Below are 20,284 nucleotides of genomic sequence, written 5' to 3'. Positions count from 1 at the left end.
CTGTTAAGTAGGAGTGATCACCTGTGGTGTGACAGGAGGTCCCTCCTCTGGGGTTAATGCTCGAGCTGGTCTATCAGCAGGTCCAGAAGATTGCTGAACCACAATTGCTGGGGTCAAAGAGAGGCTATCGAAATGACTTTAGCAGTGAAGGTCCTTGAAGTATTTTTGAGGTTATCTTGAAGACTGATAATGTGCAAACAAACAGATGATCCCACTTCCGGCATCCACTGCCCATGTTCTTTGGTTGGACACAGGAAATTTACAAGGGAAGTTATTGTTTGGATTTGTCACAAACAAGTCCATAAATGGCATTCCCCAAAATCTGAACAGGGAATCTGCTATGACCTAGAGTAAAGACTATTTCCCTTTCCTTAACAGACTGTGTATCAAAACTCGGAGGATCAACTGAGGTACCAAACCTCTATGCACACAGAGGGTGCATGTGTGCCTCATTGTCTTCTGAAGTATGATACCACTTACACACCATAACACAGTGTCCTCTTATTTTGTAAACATGCACCTGAAGGGGTAAGAACAATGCCCTCGTTTCCAAATTATTGATATAAACAACAGATCCAGGATCTGAATGCATCTCTGAACAGATAGAAGTGGGGTTCAGTGGTGTGTCTTCCAAATCAGATGATGGCAGAAGTTCAGTTCTCCAGAAAGCTGAGCATTCTGAGAATCCCTGTCCAGTTTTCAGTTTGCCAGGAGGAGAAAATGGAGAGGACACAAGTGTGATTTCCTGAGGGAAACCAGGTCTACTGCAGAGTTCAAGGTCCTCAGAAGAGAAATAAATAGATTAGCCAACAATGAGTTCTTGGTTCTCAGTGCCTCTAACAGTGTCAGAATTTTGTTTACTTTGTCCCACAGGAGAAGGGTTAATCTTCTGTTTGTGAGGAAAGCAAATTTATAGGTAAATTATGTTTCTCAGAGAATATTGACCCAACTGCATTATTAGCCTGCAACATCACAAATCCAGCCCTACTAAAGATGAAAAACGTGTGCGTGTGTGTGTGATTTGGATTTTTAACAAGTTTTCAGTCATATTGCTACTATCTGCAGTGTGGCAGTTTACAATATAGCAATCGGGCATCTTGCCACAGACATGAAACATGATGTCACATTATTCTGACACCAGGCCGACCAGTCCTAACACTAACCACTTAATGCTGAGTGCCTATCAAGGCAGCTGTTAGTACCATTTTTATAAGTCCCATGACCTCCACATCCAAGGTGGATACTCTAACCACCAGGCCATTGGAGAAGTTGACAAAAAACATCTTTTTCTGTTTATCTCATATAGACAAAAGGCAATAAGTCTTGCCATTATCTCCCCTTGCCACCAGCATGGGTCACCAGGTTCACATGGTGGGGTGGTTGGGAGTTTTTTAAGTAATGCAATTGGGTCAGTATTCTCAGTGAAAAATAATTTACTTAAAAATTTGCTTTCTCCTTCATATATGTTCACCAATCACGATTCAGGTGAATAGGTAACAGGAAGAGGGAATGCTGAGCATCCAACCTCTACGTCGGGCATATTTCAAGAGAATGATGGCTGGATACACCCTTGCAAACAATATCCTGTTCTCCTAAATACATAGCAACACAGCCTAGGGTCACTTGATATGTGACCCTTAAATAATGTTAAGATGATGAATATTGAAATATTCTTAACTACACCATTTCACTGGCTGTGTTGATTGTCTTAAATGGGTCTTGTGGCCATCTGTGTTGTTCTTGCTGGACCTACCAGAGTCAAGGTTTGCCTGTGCAAAGCTAAATGTATGAGATTAAACTCGAAAAGGTTGATTCTGCATGCCAGCCAACAGCTTCCTTTATATCTCGGGTCAAAACATGACATTCAAACGTGAAGTTCACACAGATGGCATCAATCTCATGAACGGTAATTTTCATGAGGCAACTCTGACTCAGATATTGCAAGACTTCAGAGTATGCCAAGCATATAACTCATTTCAGTCACGAAGCAAGGGCTTCAGGTGTGATATCCTGTTTCCCAGCTTTCACCAGAAGGAAAAGGTGTTTGCCTGTGCCCAACTTGTCTGTGTGTTTCAATGACAATTCTTTAATTACTGATGGATGGTAACCTAGTTTTTTGCTACAAAACCTGGATGTGACATAAGGATCACAGAACCATACCATCTGAACTGAGGATAATTCTGGTCAACTGAAAGGGCATGCAGCTCAATTATCCTGCATGCAGAAGCTAAAGCTATCAGGAAGCATGTTTTGTATGATAGTAAATTAGTGAAGTGTGGGCTAGAGGCTTGAATTTATTCAAACTGAGCCATGTTAAAAACCAGGACAGATTCAATTTCAGAAACAGAGGGGTTTTGAATGATTGAGATCATAATTGGCTAAAAGAACTGAAGGTCTTTATCATGCCAAATATCTACCATGATGCTGGAATATGTCCCAAAACATGGAGCAGTAGCCTTTGACAATTATTGAGGTCAATTGTTTCTAGTCAAAGAGCCAGAGGGACTCAGGCACTCAGAGGGATGATGTTACTGGTATGACACCAGTCCCTGAAAACATGCCACTTTCCTTCATAAGCCTTCAGAATGGAGGGCCTTCTTCTTGCCCTCAAGATTCTCTCCAGAATCAAAGGTTTAAATTGTTTGTCTCACAAAGAACATAAGAACCAGGCATGCAGAAGATGATTAACCAGTCAGGCAAGGAACACCTGTGTTCATATCTGAGAAGATACAGGTTGGCCAGAATCTTCCTGGGCAGATCTATCAATAGATTTAGTAGACTGGTGACCAAGGATTTGTCAGATCTGAGAAGGGCTATCAGAATCCTCTTGCATTCCTGACCCCATAACTTCTGGATTATTTTTTTGTATCAGGACCATGGGAGGGTAGGCAAATGTCCACAACCCCTTCCAGCTGAGTGGCAGTCTAAGCTCTGGGTCCGAGACTGGAGAGACAAAGGTGGTTAACTTATTATTACTATTCCCACTAGGGTGGCATCGCTGATCCAAGAATGATATCATCTCAGGTGTGACCATGACTGTTTGATCGAGGGCATTTGAAAATGAGTACCACTGTGCTAGCAATGTAAGGGACATATAAAAAGATGGCCAAGTGGGATAAAATCTGCTGCCACATTGAATAATCTGAGAAGTTGCAAGAACTCTCTTGCTGAAATCCAATTCCTGTTGGAAACTCGATAAGTTCTTCTTCCAAAAAGCAATGGTGACATAAATGGGGTCATCCAGAAAGCTAGGGTATGATAAAGTTTGAGCAACATGGACCACAGACATGTGTCATGCCATATTCAGTCTAAGTTGTCCAAAGCTGTCAAGGCAAAAGCCATGGTATGCTAAGTTGCACAGCTAATGACCTTTGCATTCCTGGCCATCACCTTTTCAGCCTGCATATGGATGGATTTCTCTTTGAGTCAGAAGATTGCTAATGAGGCCAAATCTAACATTGAGGATGGTGAGTTTTATATAAGCATGGTGAAAATGTCCTGGGACTTGGCTTTCTAAGAAGAAACCATGCCATTTACCAGGTCACTGATTTTACTGGGCCAGATTTGAGCCAACTGGGGAAAGAGTCAAAATGTCTCTTCCTCCTCATCAAAATCTGCTGATACTTTAACTTATAGTCTTGAGTAACGATATGGGCCTGAGGTCATTCTGAAGCTGCCAGCACCCTATAAATTTCTTCAACTGCAGCTTTGGTCAGTTCTGAGTATAGTATGAAAGAGCTTCATCTCACTGAGCTGAGTCACTGAGTTGAGTCCCAAATTGGATTTATTTGCAGCCCTGGATAAGTCATACCAGTTGGCATCAATGACTCAAGTCTGTCCTCTTTGAAAATATCAATGGCTTTCCCTTGCAGATAAGCATGAGAATTCAAAAGTCCTGGATGTTGGCGGCATAGAGACTTTCTATCATCAGTATGGCTAAATGGATGGATCTGACATTAAGATCCCCATAAATCCTAGCTGGCTGGATCATTTGAACAAAAAGGTCCCCATCCATGCTGGGACAGCTGGAGGGCCAGTTACAGCTGGACAGCAGGTAAAGGTGCTGTGGTATAAAGAGTTGGAACCAAAAGATCCAGTACAAAACCCTACATGTCCTGACTTTCAGGCCTGAAGACCATACTCTGACAAGCGATTGATTTCACCATACTCTGACAAGCAATTGATCCCACTGGGCTACTTAAAATTGGGGGACACTTTTCCAATGTGTCAGAACTGCAAGCGATGAACTAGATGGCTGGACTGTCTCCTCATATGGTCCCCATGTTGGATGGCCAGTGATGTCTGGATGACTGCTAATGGTGCAGTGGTGCAATGAGTTGGATCCAACTGAGCCAGTACAAACTCGATGTATGGTTACTTACAGGCCCAAAGGCCATGCTTGGAAATGTAGGGTTACTTACACCCACTGAGCTGCCTAAAACTGGAGAGGGACACTCCCCCAGTGAATCAGAATTGCCAGCAATGAACTTTAGGTTGTCTTCCCTGACTTATTCCATCTTTCCTTCCCTTTGATGCCCATAAGCATTTTGTAGACACTTCTTCTGAAATGGCACAAGAAGAGAAAACAAGGCATAAATTAGCAATTCAGCAAGTTACAAACTAGCCAATACTGTAGACACAATCTCCTCTAACCATATTACACATGTTGCATGTCCAAGACGATATACACTTAGTATATACAAAACTAGAGTTATGGTAGACTTCCATGCTCTGAAGTGACTTTATTGTATTTGTTGACATTTCTAATGAAAGGTCACAAGAAGAGAAAACAGCATAAATTTGTATTTTATTATGTTACTGACTTGCTAATATATATTCTCCATTACTAATGGCATAATCAAAAGTATTGTTGCATTCAAGGCTTACTAGACATGCTCTGAACTAATGCATTTAATGCATTTAGTTGACCTTTCTTATGAAATGCAACAGGAATGGAAATCAAAGCATAAATTAGCAATGCAGCTTGTTAAAAAGTCCCTAAAATCAATTCTGTTACTAATGAAGCAAGCAAAAATAGAGTCAGGCTAGCTCATAAATGACAACATGAAGTCAACAATAGCATGGTGTAACATGGTCTTAAATAGACCAAGTCCAAAAAGGGACAAAGTCCCTAAATTTGGCAGAAATTGTAAAAATATGGGATGCAACCTGCAGGAGAATGATTATCCCACAAAATAAATCCAAAATGAAAATTGGATGGTCCAATCTGAACACTAAAATGGCTCGCATTGTCGGAAGTAAAATGTACAATGTTACGAGTATAGCAACAAAGCTAAAAACTATAAACACCTGGCAGTGGCAAGGGAAGGTAATGGGCAAGAGTTATTGTCCTTTTTCCATGAGACAGAAAAAGACATTTTTCATCTTTTATTAGAGCTGGATTTACAAGATAAAAGGCTAATATTCATAACGTAATGTGATTGGGGAATGTATCTGAAGGAGAAATTCATCCCCACATATAGAAAATCTTGAGATGGAACCAGTCCCAATTTCTCTAGTTAGGTAAATTGTAAAGTCTACTCAATATGAGCCAACCAACTGATAGAAAAACTCTAATCAGCCACTGTGGATCAACCAGTCACTAAAAGTGACATTATGTGGATAGCAACTACTCACATGACAGTGGTAAATGCTCAGGCCAAATGGCAGAATATGAAATTGGAAGATTTCTCCAAGTACACACAGAGCAGGTGAGGAAAGATTGAGATTTTGGGAGTATGCATCCTGAAGATGGATGGAGACTGCCCAGTTACCAGGTCTTATAGCATTCCTAGCTGAGCCTGTGATATTAATCTTGACAGATTCCTTCTGCAAAAATGTGTTTAGGGTAGAAAAATCAAAAATAAGAAGGAAATTCGTGCCTTTTCAGGAATGATGAAAATATGGGAGTAGAAAGTCAGTCTCAGTGATGAAAAAACCCTGAAAATTCCGAAGGTTAATGCCTTGTTTCTCTCTTTGTAAGTACATCTGTCTTCAGTGATGTCACAGACCTTGTCTGACCACAGACAACAAAAAGGACAGCTAAATGTCCTTACACAAGGAGTACATGCCATGGAGGTGGGTACAAATCCCAGAGAGCTTTTTTGTGCCCACACTGACCAATAAGATCTGTGCAAATTACTAAACACACATTACAGCAGGCAAGCATTGAGTGGGAGACTAATACCTACCCAAAGACCAGAAAAACAAAAGACAAAAGAACCTAATTTGAACAAGAAAACAACAAAACATTAAGAAAAACCATCAGCAAAAATATCAAGAACTCTCAAGGGATTATGAAAACACCTCCGACTGCGGGTACATACAATCAATAATTATCACACATGTAATAAAAATGCCCGATTCACACTAACAGATGAAAATTGAAAGCCATTTTTTGTATAGCATAAAGTTTCCAACCATTAAGATGTGTCATGTAGAAAAAACATGACTACTAGACACATGCTACGTCATAAAGCTGGCCGTTATATTTTTTCAGAAAGTCATCCTACGGGAAGAAATTCTCATCATATGGACAGATTTTACAACATAACTTTTGAAACAAAACTGCAAAGGAGGAAATACAGACTTATTTATGAACATTTCAGAGTTTAAAACCATGGATCCTGAAATTCTAATGGCTTCTGCCAAATGTGTTTCCCCAAAATGAATATGTCATATATTTGTCAAATTTTATATAAAAGCACTGAAAGAAATTGTGACAAAAAAGAAAGCACTGATATACCTAATTACTGAATGTTGTGGTTCTGAATTTGCTGCTGCCTTAGTATTAGTATTATCCTTCCATGAGTCACAGGTTTCTTCTCAAACCAATTATTTATAACAGTAATGTTTCCTTCAAAACATGACAAAATTTTCCCCAACAACATTACTTTATTCCACTCTAATTTTATGAATTTTTTAATACAAAAATCAGACTGACTAAACAACACCTAATAAATTAGCATTTCTGGTAAAGTTGGATTGTGAAGTTTTTTTAATGAGGTTCCAAAATAAGTCTTGGAGGGTGATAATAAAAGTTGGCTAACATTGCAAGTATATTTTTTTCTTCATTTGTGTCAAGGCATTACATATTTTGTTCTAAAGGTATGATGTGCTGACTCACAGCAATTCAATATAGTTATTTAAAAAAAAGGCAAAGTATAAAAAACTGATGACATGTTGATAACATAGACCATGAAGTAATCATTCAATTATAGGTTTTTCAATAGGTCCTGGGGAGAAGAATTCACACCTCTTTTGTCTTCTACTTTGTGGCTATAGTGTATAAAAAACAAGGAAAACATAATGGCCCCACAAGTTTAGTTGGTAACACTTCTATGTATTGTCTGAAAAGTAAACCATGTTTGAATTAAGCCAAGTCACCTTTGAATTAAGCTTAGCTGGTGAAAGCTTTAAGGATTGTCTGACAAAGAAACACTCTAACTAGATCTAGCAATTTTTTTAATTTTTTTACTTAGTTATGCTAATTATTTTATAACTGAATGGAAATGCAAATTAAGGACAATTTGATATTATTACATGTTAAACATCGTATTACTGATGTATAATTGCTCTGATTATGTGCCAGCGAAAACCTTTGAACTATCAGACATGTCCAGCAAATACAATGATTTCAGGTTCTTTGTTTAAAACAAGTTTCTGAAACTAAAAAAGTTTTGACCTCCCATTTATGCCGATTCAAAACTAAAAATTTATGCTAAAAGCATCAATGTCATATTGCTGAAAAATAATTGATAACCTTTACCAAGCAATAATGGAGGTCTAAGGAGACTATTACCACTAGTTAAATCTTTATTTCACTATTTAATTATAATGTTGCTACAGTGCAAAAAGACACTGCACATACAAAATGGCTGAAAAAGAGTGAGAAAAGTTTATGAACATGACACCAATTATGATTAAACTGATAATCACATACCGGTGAGACTTCAACCCTAAAGTTAAGTTCCTGATTACCAGCTGCTACGAGGACTCTGGAATTAGACTTTGGATAATCTGTCAGACTGGACCGGAACTGAATGTATCCATAGTACTTCAGAGTTCTGGCCATCCGTAAGTACTACAAGAGACAATATCAAACAACTTTAATTTAATAGGACATTAAACATTCATGTTGCTGATAGGAAAATGTATTTACTTTAAGGTATATTTGAAGCAAAAACCATACTGAGTAGTGTATTGGCAAATTCAACAATGGGTTTAATAATATGATGACTGAAAGAAAGAAAAAACACAACTTAAAATGGATTTTATTAAAAGTTTTACTAACATTTACAAACGAATCTGTAAAAAAACACACAAAACAAACATAAAATTTCAAACACATTTAGATACACAATTGCTGCAATTTTATATATTGTTTTGCAGTAATGACCTAGTATATGAGTCTTTTGATGACAAAATGTGCAACAGCTGGACATGGTTATTGAATGAGACGTTTTGGTTAATGAAGAGTACCATATACACATTGTCAAGGACATGGTTTTTGAATGCCACTTTCTGGCTCATGAAGAGTACCATATACACATTGTCAAAGACACGATTATAGAATGATACTTTCTGGCTCATGAAGAGTACCATATACACATTGTCAAAGACATGGTTATAGAATGCCACTTTCTGGCTCATGAAGTGTACCATATACACACTGTCAAAGACATGGTTATAGAATGCCACTTTCTGGCTCATGAAGAATACCATATACACATTGTCAAAGACATGGTTATAGAATGATACTTTCTGGCTCAAGAAGAGTACCATATACACATCGTCAAAGACATAATTATAGAATGATACTTTCTGGCTCAAGAAGAGTACCATATACAAATTGTCAAAGACATGGTTATTGAATGACACTTTCTGGCTCATGAAGAATACCATATACACATTGTCAAAGACATGCTTATAGAATGCCACTTTCTAGCTCATGAAGAGTACTGTATACACATTGTCAAAGACATGGTCATTGAATGCCACTTTCTGGCTCATGAAGAGTACCATATACACATTGTTAAACATTGTCAAAGACATGGTTATTGAATGCCACTTTCTGGCTCATGAAGAGTACCATATACACATTGTCAAAGACATGGTTATTGAACACTACTTTTTGGCTCATTAAGAGTACCATATATACACATTGTCAAAGACATGGTTTTTGAATGCCACTTTCTGACCCATTAAGAATGCCATATACACATTGTCAATGACATGGTTATTGAATGCCATTTTCTGGCTCATGAAGAGTACCATATACACATTGTCAAAGACATGGTTATTGAATGCCATTTTCTGGCTACTGAGGAGTACTATATACACACTGTCAAAGACTTGGTTTTTGAATGCCACTTTCTGGCTCATGAAGACTACCATATACACATTATCAAAGACATAGTTAATGAATGCCATTTTCTGGCTACTGAGGAGTACTATATACACATTGTCAAAGACATGGTTATTGAATGCCACTTTCTGACTCATGCAGAGTAACAAATACACATTATCAAAGACATGGTTATTAAATGCCACTTTCTGGCTCATAAAGAGTACCATACACACATCATCAAAGACATGGTTATTGAACACCACTTTTTGGCTCATTAAGAGTACCATATACACATTGTCAAAGACTTGGTTTTTGAATGCCATTTTCTGGCTCATGAAGAGTACCATATACACATTGTCAAAGACATGATTATTGAACACCATTTTTTGGCTCATTAAGAGTACCATATACACATTGTCAAAGACATGGTTATTGAATGCCACTTTTTGGCTCATTAAGAGTACCATATACACATTGTCAAAGACTTGGTTTTTGAATGCCATTTTCTGGCTCATGAAGAGTACCATATACACATTGTCAAAGACATGGTTATTGAACACCATTTTTTGGCTCATTAAGAGTACCATATACACATTGTCAAAGACATGGTTATTGAATGCCACTTTTTGGCTCATTAAGAGTACCATATACACATTGTCAAAGACTTGGTTTTTGAATGCCATTTTCTGGCTCATGAAGAGTACCGTATACACATTGTCAAAGACATGGTTATTGAACACCATTTTTTGGCTCATTAAGAGTACCATATACACATTGTCAAAGACATGGTTTTTGAATGCCACTTTCTGACTCATGAAGAATGCCATATACACATTGTCAACGACACGGTTACTGAATCACACTTTCTGGCTCATGAAGAGTACCATACACCCTTTGTCAAAGACATGGCTATTGAATGCCACTTTCTGGCTAATGAAGTGTACCATATACACACTGTCAAAGACATTGTTATCGAATGTCAATTTCTGGTTGATGAAGAGTACAATATACACATTGTCAAAAACATGGCTATTGAATGATACTTTCTGGCTCATGAAGAGTACCATATACACATTGTCAAAGACATGGTTATAGAATGATACTTTCTGGCTCATGAAGAGTACCATATACACATTGTCAAAGACATGGTTATTGAACACCACTTTTTGGCTCATTAAGAGTACCATTGTCAAAGACATGGTTATTGAATACCACTTTCTGACTCATGAAGAATGCCATATACACATTGTCAAAGACATGGTTATTGAATGCCATTTCCGTGCTCATAAAGAGTACCATATACACATTGTCAAGGACATGGTTATTGAATGCCACTTTCTGGCTCATGAAGAGTACCATATACACATTGTCAAAGACATGGTTATTGAATGCCATTTTCATGCTCATGAAGAGTACCATATACACATTGTCAAAGACATGGTCATTGAATGCCATTTTCGTGCTCATGAAGAGTACCATACACACATTGTCAAAGACATGGTTATTGAATGGCATTTTCTGGCTACTGAGGAGTACTATATACACACTGTAAAAGATATTGTTACTGAATGCCACTATATGGCTCATGAAGAGTATCACATGCACATTGTTGAAGACATGGTTATTGAATGCCAATTTCTGGCTCATGAAGAGTACCATAAACACATTGTCAAAGACATGGCTATTGAATGCCAATTTCTGGCTCATGAAGAGTACCATATACACGTTGTCACAGACGTTGTTATTGAATGTCACTTTCTGGGTAATGAAGTGTACCATATACACACTGTCAAAGACATTGTTAATGAATGCCAATTTCTGGCTCATGAAGAGTACTATATACACACTGTCAAAGGCATTGTTATTGAATGCCACTTTCTGGCCAATGAAGAGTACCCTATACACATTGTCAAAAACATGACTATTGAATGCCAATTTCTGGCTCATGAAGAGTACCATATACAAACTGTCAAAGACATAGTTATTGAATGCCACTTTCTGGCTAATGAAGAGTACCATATACACATTGTCCAAGATATGGTCATCGACTGCTACTTCCTGGCTCAATGAGCATACCAAATATAAGTTTACCAAGGCATAGCTACCCATTGCCACTTCCTGGGAGTCCCACAAATACATTGTCTAAACTGTTTAATCAACATAAACAAAATTTAGCTTGAGAGCTACTACATACTAATCTCAGAAAAACCTAATAGATGTAGTTGGGGGTTGGGGTATGTGATTTTAATTATGTAATACTCACCTGTAATCACTGCATTGCTAAACTTTTTTCTTGCTGCTAGACCCAACTCCAAGGAGAATTTTTTCCTTCCTCCAATTAATAAATGAAGGTACAGAAGTAAACAAAAGCATGATCCCAGTCCGAAACCTTAGTCAATTTGCAACAATCAGAATAATATTCTTTATTTACTTGAACCAAAATGAAAAGGAGTGCATTGGGCAATAAAAACAAGTAAGTATTAAAAAATTAAGCTTAGTTCATCCCACCATAAATACATTTTAAAAGCAGTAAAAATCTTTGCATTGCTGAAGCTAATTGGGATGGCTGATGGCACAAGACAAGCTGTGAAAGTGAACTTACAGCAGGATGCTCTCCAACAGACTGGTGGGATGCTTTACAAATTGCTGGGTTGATACAACTGAGTCCAAGGCATAAAACCCACACTCTGGTGTGATACTGACTGAAGGTAAATGGTAAAAAATTGGAGTGAGATCAGCAAAGGTGGCTTTTCATGATTTCATCAAATGAAGAATGATTAAAAAACAACAAGATGCTGTCAACAGTAATGACATCATGGGCTTTGCTTTTCATGAAAGAAAGATCACTCACAGTTATAGCTCTTTAAAATGTCTGAACAATCCAACTTGTGGCTGCTGAAATATCAGATGTACATTTGAGAAGGAGAAACGACAGTTATGACCCTTTCTTTTCTGGACAGATTCCAGTGTAAAGCTCTAACTGTGCAAACGAGTCGATCTTACTCATCCCCAGCACAAATATGACTGAGAATGGGGATTTCAGCAGGAACAGAAGCTAAAAAAAAAATAAGATCATTCTTGGCCAGAAACCCAGACTGGGAAATAACAGATACTGAATCATACCACTGAATGATAAGCAACCATATTTTACAATCAAGGCATAAATATTACTCCTCAATGCCGATGCTAGGGAGATGAGAAATATGGTTTTAAGGGTAAAGGTCTATAAGAAATTTCATTCAAAGGTTCATAAGGTGGTTCATATAAGAACAAAAGAACACAAAAGCAGTTCCTACTTCACATGATAAAGTGAAATACTATTCTCAAGTTCAAGTACCTTATCAGTTGTCAAGATATGTGTCTGATCCTATAGTAGAGCCCATACAGAGAACTTAAGAGTATTGGAGGCAGCTGATCTGTAGCCATTATGTCTAATGAGCAATCCTTTTCCAGAGAGAAAAAGAAGTAAAAGGGAAGCAGATAGGATCAATGCATTTCCAAATTCCCTACTACACCAATTAGACAAATTCTACACATGGTGTCATGAATCTTTGATGTCATCTGCCTTATACTGTAGTATCAGAAATTTTCATGGGGGTGAATTTTTGTGGTTTTCGTTGTTACCCCTTACCATGAATTTAATTACCCCCCAAAAATGAACCACATATGACTAACACACCCTACCATTTCTGTGTTTTGTTCCTAGAGATTAACAAAGCTACTTGCATTTGATAAATCAACATGAATACTGCACTCGGGTAATAAAATATTCGCCTTTTAGACATGCTGGTTTTATTTTAACTCTTTGAAAAAAGAATTATGAAGCATCCTACATTGTTTCAATGCAGATGTATCGATAAGGTATCTGGTAGCTTTAAGTTCTACTCACTGACATAATATGTATAATGATAGATTGACATGGAGATGCTGTCAGGATTTTATGTGAAAGAAGGAAGTTCCCCCTTATCACCAAAATAACGTTTTTTTTAAGAAAAAATGATGGGAGGAGGAAACAGCCATAGTTCAGTATTTATTGAACAATTCAATCTCCACCTATCTTTTTTCCTGATCCACTCTGTTAGGACTCTGTTGAATCCAAAATCTTTCAAAGATGTTGCCTCAAATTACATAAGCATTAATCATTCATTGTTTCTGAGCTTTATCTGTACCTTATCTGTGTATGAATATTGTTCTGTGCTGTGATCTCACTTTCACAGTCTTCTGTCTGAAGGGGCATTTGCATAGCTAGCTTAGCCAACTTGAACAAGTTGGGAAACGGTTCTTTATGTTTGTTATGTACAATCATAGATACTGTCTTTTTGATACTTCTGCTACAAAATAAGATTTTTCACTAACATAAGCTCTGCCAAAGTTTCACTTTCTTGAATCAGTGCTTTACTGACTACTATGCCAGATTTCTTAATAATTCCAAAGTGCTATATCTGGGTTTGAAGTTCATCAATGCCATAGTGTCCTTTTCAAGCCTGAGATATTTTGATCAAATTAATAGCTTTACTTTTTAATTTCATTTTAGATTCTTACTTATTTCATCTTAAACTTTATAAGTCTATAAAGTTTTGTAGCACAAGATCCCACAGGGCTAAATAGTGAGAAAAGAAATGACATTACAATCTACTTTTAACTGTATTTTAATTAGGCTTGGTATTCAGCCTTTTCTACATTTAATCTCAAGAAAAGCTGAAAGAGGGGTTGACCAGCAAGCTTGTTTTTTGTCCATACATTATGTACATCGCACTCATATTCAACATGATTTTTTGGTTCAAAATCACTCACTGGTATGTTTATTAACGCTTTCTCAGCTCCAATAACCTGGTACAATTTGTCATCTGAAGATGAATCCTGCATTGAGGAAGTTTTACAAGTACATGTTTAAAATATGGGGTACCAAAATGTCTGATCAAATTAATAGCTTTACTTTTTAATTTCATTTTAGATTCTTACTTATTTCATCTTAAACTTTATAAGTCTATCTCACTATTTAGCCCTGTGGGATCTTGTGCTACAAAACTTTATAGACTTATAAAGTTTAAGATGAAATAAGTAAGAATCTAAAATGAAATTAAAAAGTAAAGCTATTAATTTGATCAGACATTTTGGTACCCCATATTTTAAACATGTACTTGTAAAACTTCCTCGATGCAGGATTCAAACTACAAAATGCTTGTTCCATGGCCCAACATGTCAAATTTAGTTTAACAAGTTGAAGACCTCAGATGTATAAAAAGATGCCTTCCTGAAAAGAGACAGATGTCAGAAAAAGCACTACAATACCTGTATTGGTTGCATGACTATGTTGTGACAAGCACGTTAAGGGTTAACAGTTGAATAAAAGTTGTATACCACACACAGTACATTTTTATATGCATGACTTTAAACAATTTGTGAGAGTTTTCATCACTGCCCTTCAAGTGCACCTACTCAAACTTTATATAATTCCCACATTCACGTGTCCTGGCAGCATCACCGGCAAAAAGAAAAAATAGAAGACAGAAAAATAAAAGATACTAATGTATGAAAATTAAATTGAATTCTTATTCAAATCAATCCTTCATTTGTGTACAACTGTTGAAACATTTAAATCCTCCTGAAAGCATACTTCATTTTATCCATGCATTTTTAATCCAAAAGAAAAATCCTGTAAAATACTATAACTACTGATTGAAGCTCTATTATTAATGAAACACTACATATATACACTAATTACAGCAAAGTATTAAAGCTCACTCTTCAGTGAATTTTGAATGAAGCCACTGGATCAACTTCATGTGAATCAAGAATCCTGGTACACATAAAATGCTTGTCAGGTAAATAATCACCAAATTACAGAATTAAACAAGTCCAGCTCCCCTAAAACCACTGACAATTAGGTCCACTCTTTCACTCATTTTCATGTGAGCTGCAATTATTCATTCAGTATCAATTAGCTTGATTAATGAAATTGTAAAGTTTACTAATACAGAGTATATATTTCTGTGATGGCCTCCATGATCTGTTTAGCATACCAGCTGTGGAACTATGATTTTAATTATTCTTTGCACTCTTTATATCTTGTAAAGTCTGATGATTGAAGTTTGTCTGTACAAGAGGAAGACACAAACAATAGAATGATTCCATTGTCTATTTAGTCAGCATCTTTGCACTTTTGTGGCATCTGTGTCCTTTGATGTTAAGCACTCAGACAAAAATAGTGTTAAGTGATTTATCTTGCTCATAGAGTAATTTGCTAATTAACATGTTAGTATTGTTCTAGTGTTGTTTGCTGTGTTGGCCTCCATTGATGACATACACTCAGACTAAAACCCAGTGAAAGTATTGAACTTGGTTTTGATTTGTGCTCATACATGAAGTATTGTTTTAAATGTTCAAGTGACAGCCATTTGCAAAGACATAGTTTTATTCTTTTGTATTCTTTCATTTGGGTATTTGCTGAGTCTAAACCACAATTAAATACCAATTAATATGAAACTCTGGCAGGCAAAACCATGAATTTAAGTACTGACAAAATTGTCCTTTTATACACAACCATAAAATATGATCCCCATAAAAATAAATGATACTACTGTAGCTCAAGAAATGCATCCGGCAACCTTGCCAAAAACTTGGTCCTGGCAGAAAGATCATTTGATATGAGCATGCCATGAAACTGTTCAATCTGAGTAAGTTTTGTGCAAGAGGAACACTGTGACAGCAGATGCTTCCTCATTCACAAAAATTCCTTGTGAACATCAACCAGCAGGTTGAAGAGATTGTGGAACCACAATCACTGGATTCACAGGGAAGGTTATCAGGATGGGACATGACTTGGAAGCCCTAATTCTGTGAAAAACCCAAGTAATTATTCCAAATGGTGGGAGGGCAAAGACATACAATTGATATTAGTGTAAAGTCAATTCCACCCCAAACCGAAGACAACCACCACCCATGCTGTCTGGTCTGTCATTGGATATAAAAGAGGGAGCTTGTTGTTCAACCTCGCAAAGTCCAGCACTGACTTTCCCACACAAGTGTCTCTGCCACTGACTAGTGGAGAGACCATTCCATTCTGAAAAGGACTGCCTGTAATGAAGGAGATTCCAGGAAAAGTAGAGAGAAGGGACACGAGTGTAATCTGAGGCACAAGTGTAACATGAAGAGGCTCTAGAACATTAATTCAGAACTCAGGTCAGAAACCTGTCCTGCTTTTTTAAGCAACTTAGATGGTGGCAAAATCTGGATCATATGAGGGATTCAAGCAGACAAAGGGGCCTTGTGATAATAATAATAATAATAATGCGGACTTTGTATAGCACCTAATCTTTAGAAGCTCTAAATGCTTTACAACATTAGACAACACCTATAAGATAAAAACATAATAATATTATTACAAAAACAAACAACATGAAATTAGAAAACATTAAAAGATTAAAAAAATGCTGAGAATATTTCAGGTAGGAAACATTATTAGGTCTTTAAGTTTGTTCTTGCAGTCGAAATAAGTGAGTTTTGAGAGCCCTCTTGAATGTGATCACTGTGTCTTTGTGTCTAAGTTCAGTGGGCAATTCATTCCATGTTGCTGGACCCTGGTATGCAAAAGAACGCTGTCCATATGACTTTGTTTTCATAGTGGGAATAATGAGCATACGATTGTCAGAAGAGGAGCGTAAGTATCTTGGTGGTGTACACATGGGTGAGGTCTGATAGGTATGTTGGACTAGAGTCTGACAGTGAAATGTAGCACAGAGAACAAATTTTGTGTTTGATTTTGGATCGAATGGATAGCCAGTGTAGGGTACATAGCAGCGGGGAGGTGTGCTCTGATTGTGGTACTCTAAGTATGATCCGAGCAGCTGTGTTTTGAACTTTTTGAAGTTTCTGGAGTAGATATTGAGATGAACCAGACAGAATTGAGTTACAATAGTCCAGTCTTGAAAGTACTAATGAACACACAAGTGTTTTAGTGGCATCAACCGAAAGATATGTGAGACCTCCAGTTGATAGAAGCAAGAACCAAAGAGGACACATATGATGCCTCACTAAGGAATTAAGTCTGCTGCCATGTTGATTGTCACCTGGGAAGAAAAAGAAGAGGGGAGCTGACAACAAATATCTTCTTGTCCAGTCCTGCTATGAGAGCTATTATTTATGAAATACTGTCAGGAGGAATACAGACAGCTTATGTATAGGTGAAAACATTCATCACGCTGTAAACAAAATTCTGAGAAGGGATCAAATCCAAATTCTTCGAACTATGGACTAGGCCTGACTAACTATCTACCAAAAAAAGACACATCCTTCAAAAGGGCATGTCTGAGTATGTTGAGCATCAACTGGCCATTCAAGTACTGGAGTATGTGAACACCTAAGGCCCGTACATGAGTAACTATTACAACCAACAGCCTGGAGAATGCTCTGCAAGTGAAAACCAGATTGGAAGGAAGTGGCTAGAAATGGAAGTCTCCTTCTCAGATGAAACTGAAGGAGTTTCCTGTTGCCTGGGAAGATGTGGATATGAAGATTCTGGAGATCTATGCGACAACTACGTAATTCAGACTGATGGCAATCCTGAATGAGGTGGATGTCTCCATCCTGATACACCACTCCCTCAATAACTTATGCCCTGATAACTCACAAACCTGCTTATAACGCAGGGTCAGGTGTGGATCCCATTTTTTAAACTAGAAAATACCCTAAAAATTGATTCCTATTTGTTGAACTTGAACAAAATCTCTACCAAAATTGGTAATGGAAACTTTGTTGAATTGCTCGTTTTATCATCGAAAACAGTACATAGGACCTGAAAATTGTAATCAACACTATGAAATATCAAATTTAAAAATAGGTCTTAAAAATTTTAACATTTTCTTTCCAAACGACATTCCTTGTATGCTGCAATTAACGATATGTTAGGATACTTCGATCAATAAAGATGTCACTTATGCCGAGTGGAGGCAGTTCTTGAATAAATTAATATAAATTAAATAATTTTTTTATCTATTGAAATTTTTATTCTAGTTCTGTCTTTTAGTTCCTTTTAAGTGTAACTGTCAAAATGCAATGTATCATCTTATAATTAAACTTAGAATGCATGAATCTACTATGACAGCTATGTCCGCGAGCATTTGTCTGAGAATCTAATTAAGTGTCGACTGTGTTTTGATAACTGTCTTCCGGTAGTATTTGTTGTATTGTTGCACTGAATTAAAAGCTGGCATCCTTTGTATTATTACAATAATTATGTCTTTTGAATCAAATAAACGAGGTTAATAAAAGAAAAGTTAATAGGCACAAAAATCCTACAAACAAAATCTAGCGACCCTGGTCATATGTCAGGTGAACTCACTTCATTTGATCAATCAAACACTTACAAATGTTATCGTGTATGTAACATGAACTACCTTAAATTAACCAACTCTTTCATAACTGCGATCAAAGATAACAAGGCAGCCAAGTGAAATGAATACTTTGTAAAATAGAGAGCTTGATTTCACAGATACGAACCATTGTGGGCAAGCAAGTTTTAGAGAATTCTTCAACTGGCATTTAGAGATATCCTCAAGGATGATAAGAAGATTCATTATTACTTCCCATGAAACTAAGACATCAATATTGTACTAACTGAACAATACAAAAATTGAGTTTTGATGTAGAAGATTGTCTCACAAAATAAATGTCACATGTTCTTGAAAAAAAGGAATCCTGTTTGTTGATGTTTCAACAATTAGTCTAGTTTCCTGCTCTGTGGACCCCCGATTTGGCAGGATAATATTAAACACCACTATGTGAACCAGGCTCATCAAGAAATCAAAAAGAAGTGATGTAATACACATATTTTTCATGTACATGTGATGGTTTTGAAACCAGTTGGAATGATCTTTGATATGTTGGACATTTTGAAAATAAATATTATTTAAACAGAATAACGAAGAACTTCATTAGAAAAAGTGTGTTATTAAAAGTTATTATTGACGTGATTGTAAAATGAGGATTCTATCAATAAATAGCCCAGTTCCCTAATGTCGTTCCCCCCCCCCAGTTTTCTCGGTGTCAAAGTGATTTGTTTATAATTTTGGAGGTCCCGTGGTAACTCGTGCTGGCTTATAGTGTGGTCTATATTTGTGGACCCTGTTGTGCACAAGTTATCAAGGGACAGGTGTATGCTCCTCCAGGAGAAAGATGTTCAATTGGGAAAGGCTGATAATGAGTTGAAAGTATATCCCTCTTTCTAAAAAAAAGATCCATAAATTAAAACTCAGACTTTGGATGTTCATCACCATCTCTACTGTGCCTTTTCTTGAAAGGGTGTACACTTCCTGTAGAGATACCAACTGGGACAGGCAAACAAAATGAATGGACTTGGTGGAGATGGAGAGTCTCAAAAACAAAGCTGACAAGTAAACCCTCCTTTATTGTGGACAGGACCCTCACATACTGTCTGTCAGGACTAACCAAGTAAACAGTGTAGAGGTCTTCACTTCCCAAGTTTTGACAGACTTGATGGGAAAAGCCCAAGTCCCTGCCAAAATCACCACCTGGGAAGCACTAGAGTTGACAGCTGGGAGCTTAATGGGCTAAGTGAACAAATGGATCCTGTAGCTGAGGACTGAAACCTGGGCTCAAGCATAGAAGAGGGGACACCACCACCCCTTTTCTTCTCTGGCTGATTCATGACCCTGACATAATATCTGAGTTATCTCCATCATCATCAATGAGTGATGCAGCAGGTCTAATTTATGCCATGCCCTGGAGAGCCTCTCAAACTGAAAAGGATCCTAGTGTGCAAACTCATGAAGGTTTTTGGAAACAAACCTTGGGGAAGGTGATAAACAGCTGTAAATGACCCAGAAGACCATGTTTCCCTTGCATTTGGATGGCAGAACTCCCTTCAAATGCTAACAACTTCCCTCCTCTGTGATGTGCTGTGAATCTCTATTTTGT

General features: G+C 37.2%; 1 protein-coding gene across 4 annotated transcripts in view; it reads right to left on the bottom strand.

The window, feature by feature from the left end:
* The window catches only part of LOC149784321 (sorting nexin-17-like), a 196,658-nt gene that overhangs the window by 71,303 nt on the left and 105,071 nt on the right, over positions 1-20,284 (bottom strand). For all 4 annotated transcript variants that reach the window (XR_016413845.1, XM_089932348.1, XM_089932349.1 and 1 more), the window contains one exon: positions 7,943-8,083. Coding sequence is in view for 3 of the 4 variants with exons in the window: in XM_089932348.1 (XP_089788474.1) it covers positions 7,943-8,083 (141 nt within the window). In the remaining variant the exon portion in view is untranslated. The remainder of the gene's footprint in view (positions 1-7,942; positions 8,084-20,284) is intronic.

This window comes from Sinohyriopsis cumingii, chromosome 14, assembly GCF_028554795.1.
Source record: "Sinohyriopsis cumingii isolate HCF-2022 chromosome 14, ASM2855479v2, whole genome shotgun sequence".
NCBI classification, from domain to species: Eukaryota; Metazoa; Mollusca; class Bivalvia; order Unionida; family Unionidae; genus Sinohyriopsis; species Sinohyriopsis cumingii.
This window is presented reverse-complemented; position numbering and strand designations above follow the sequence as displayed.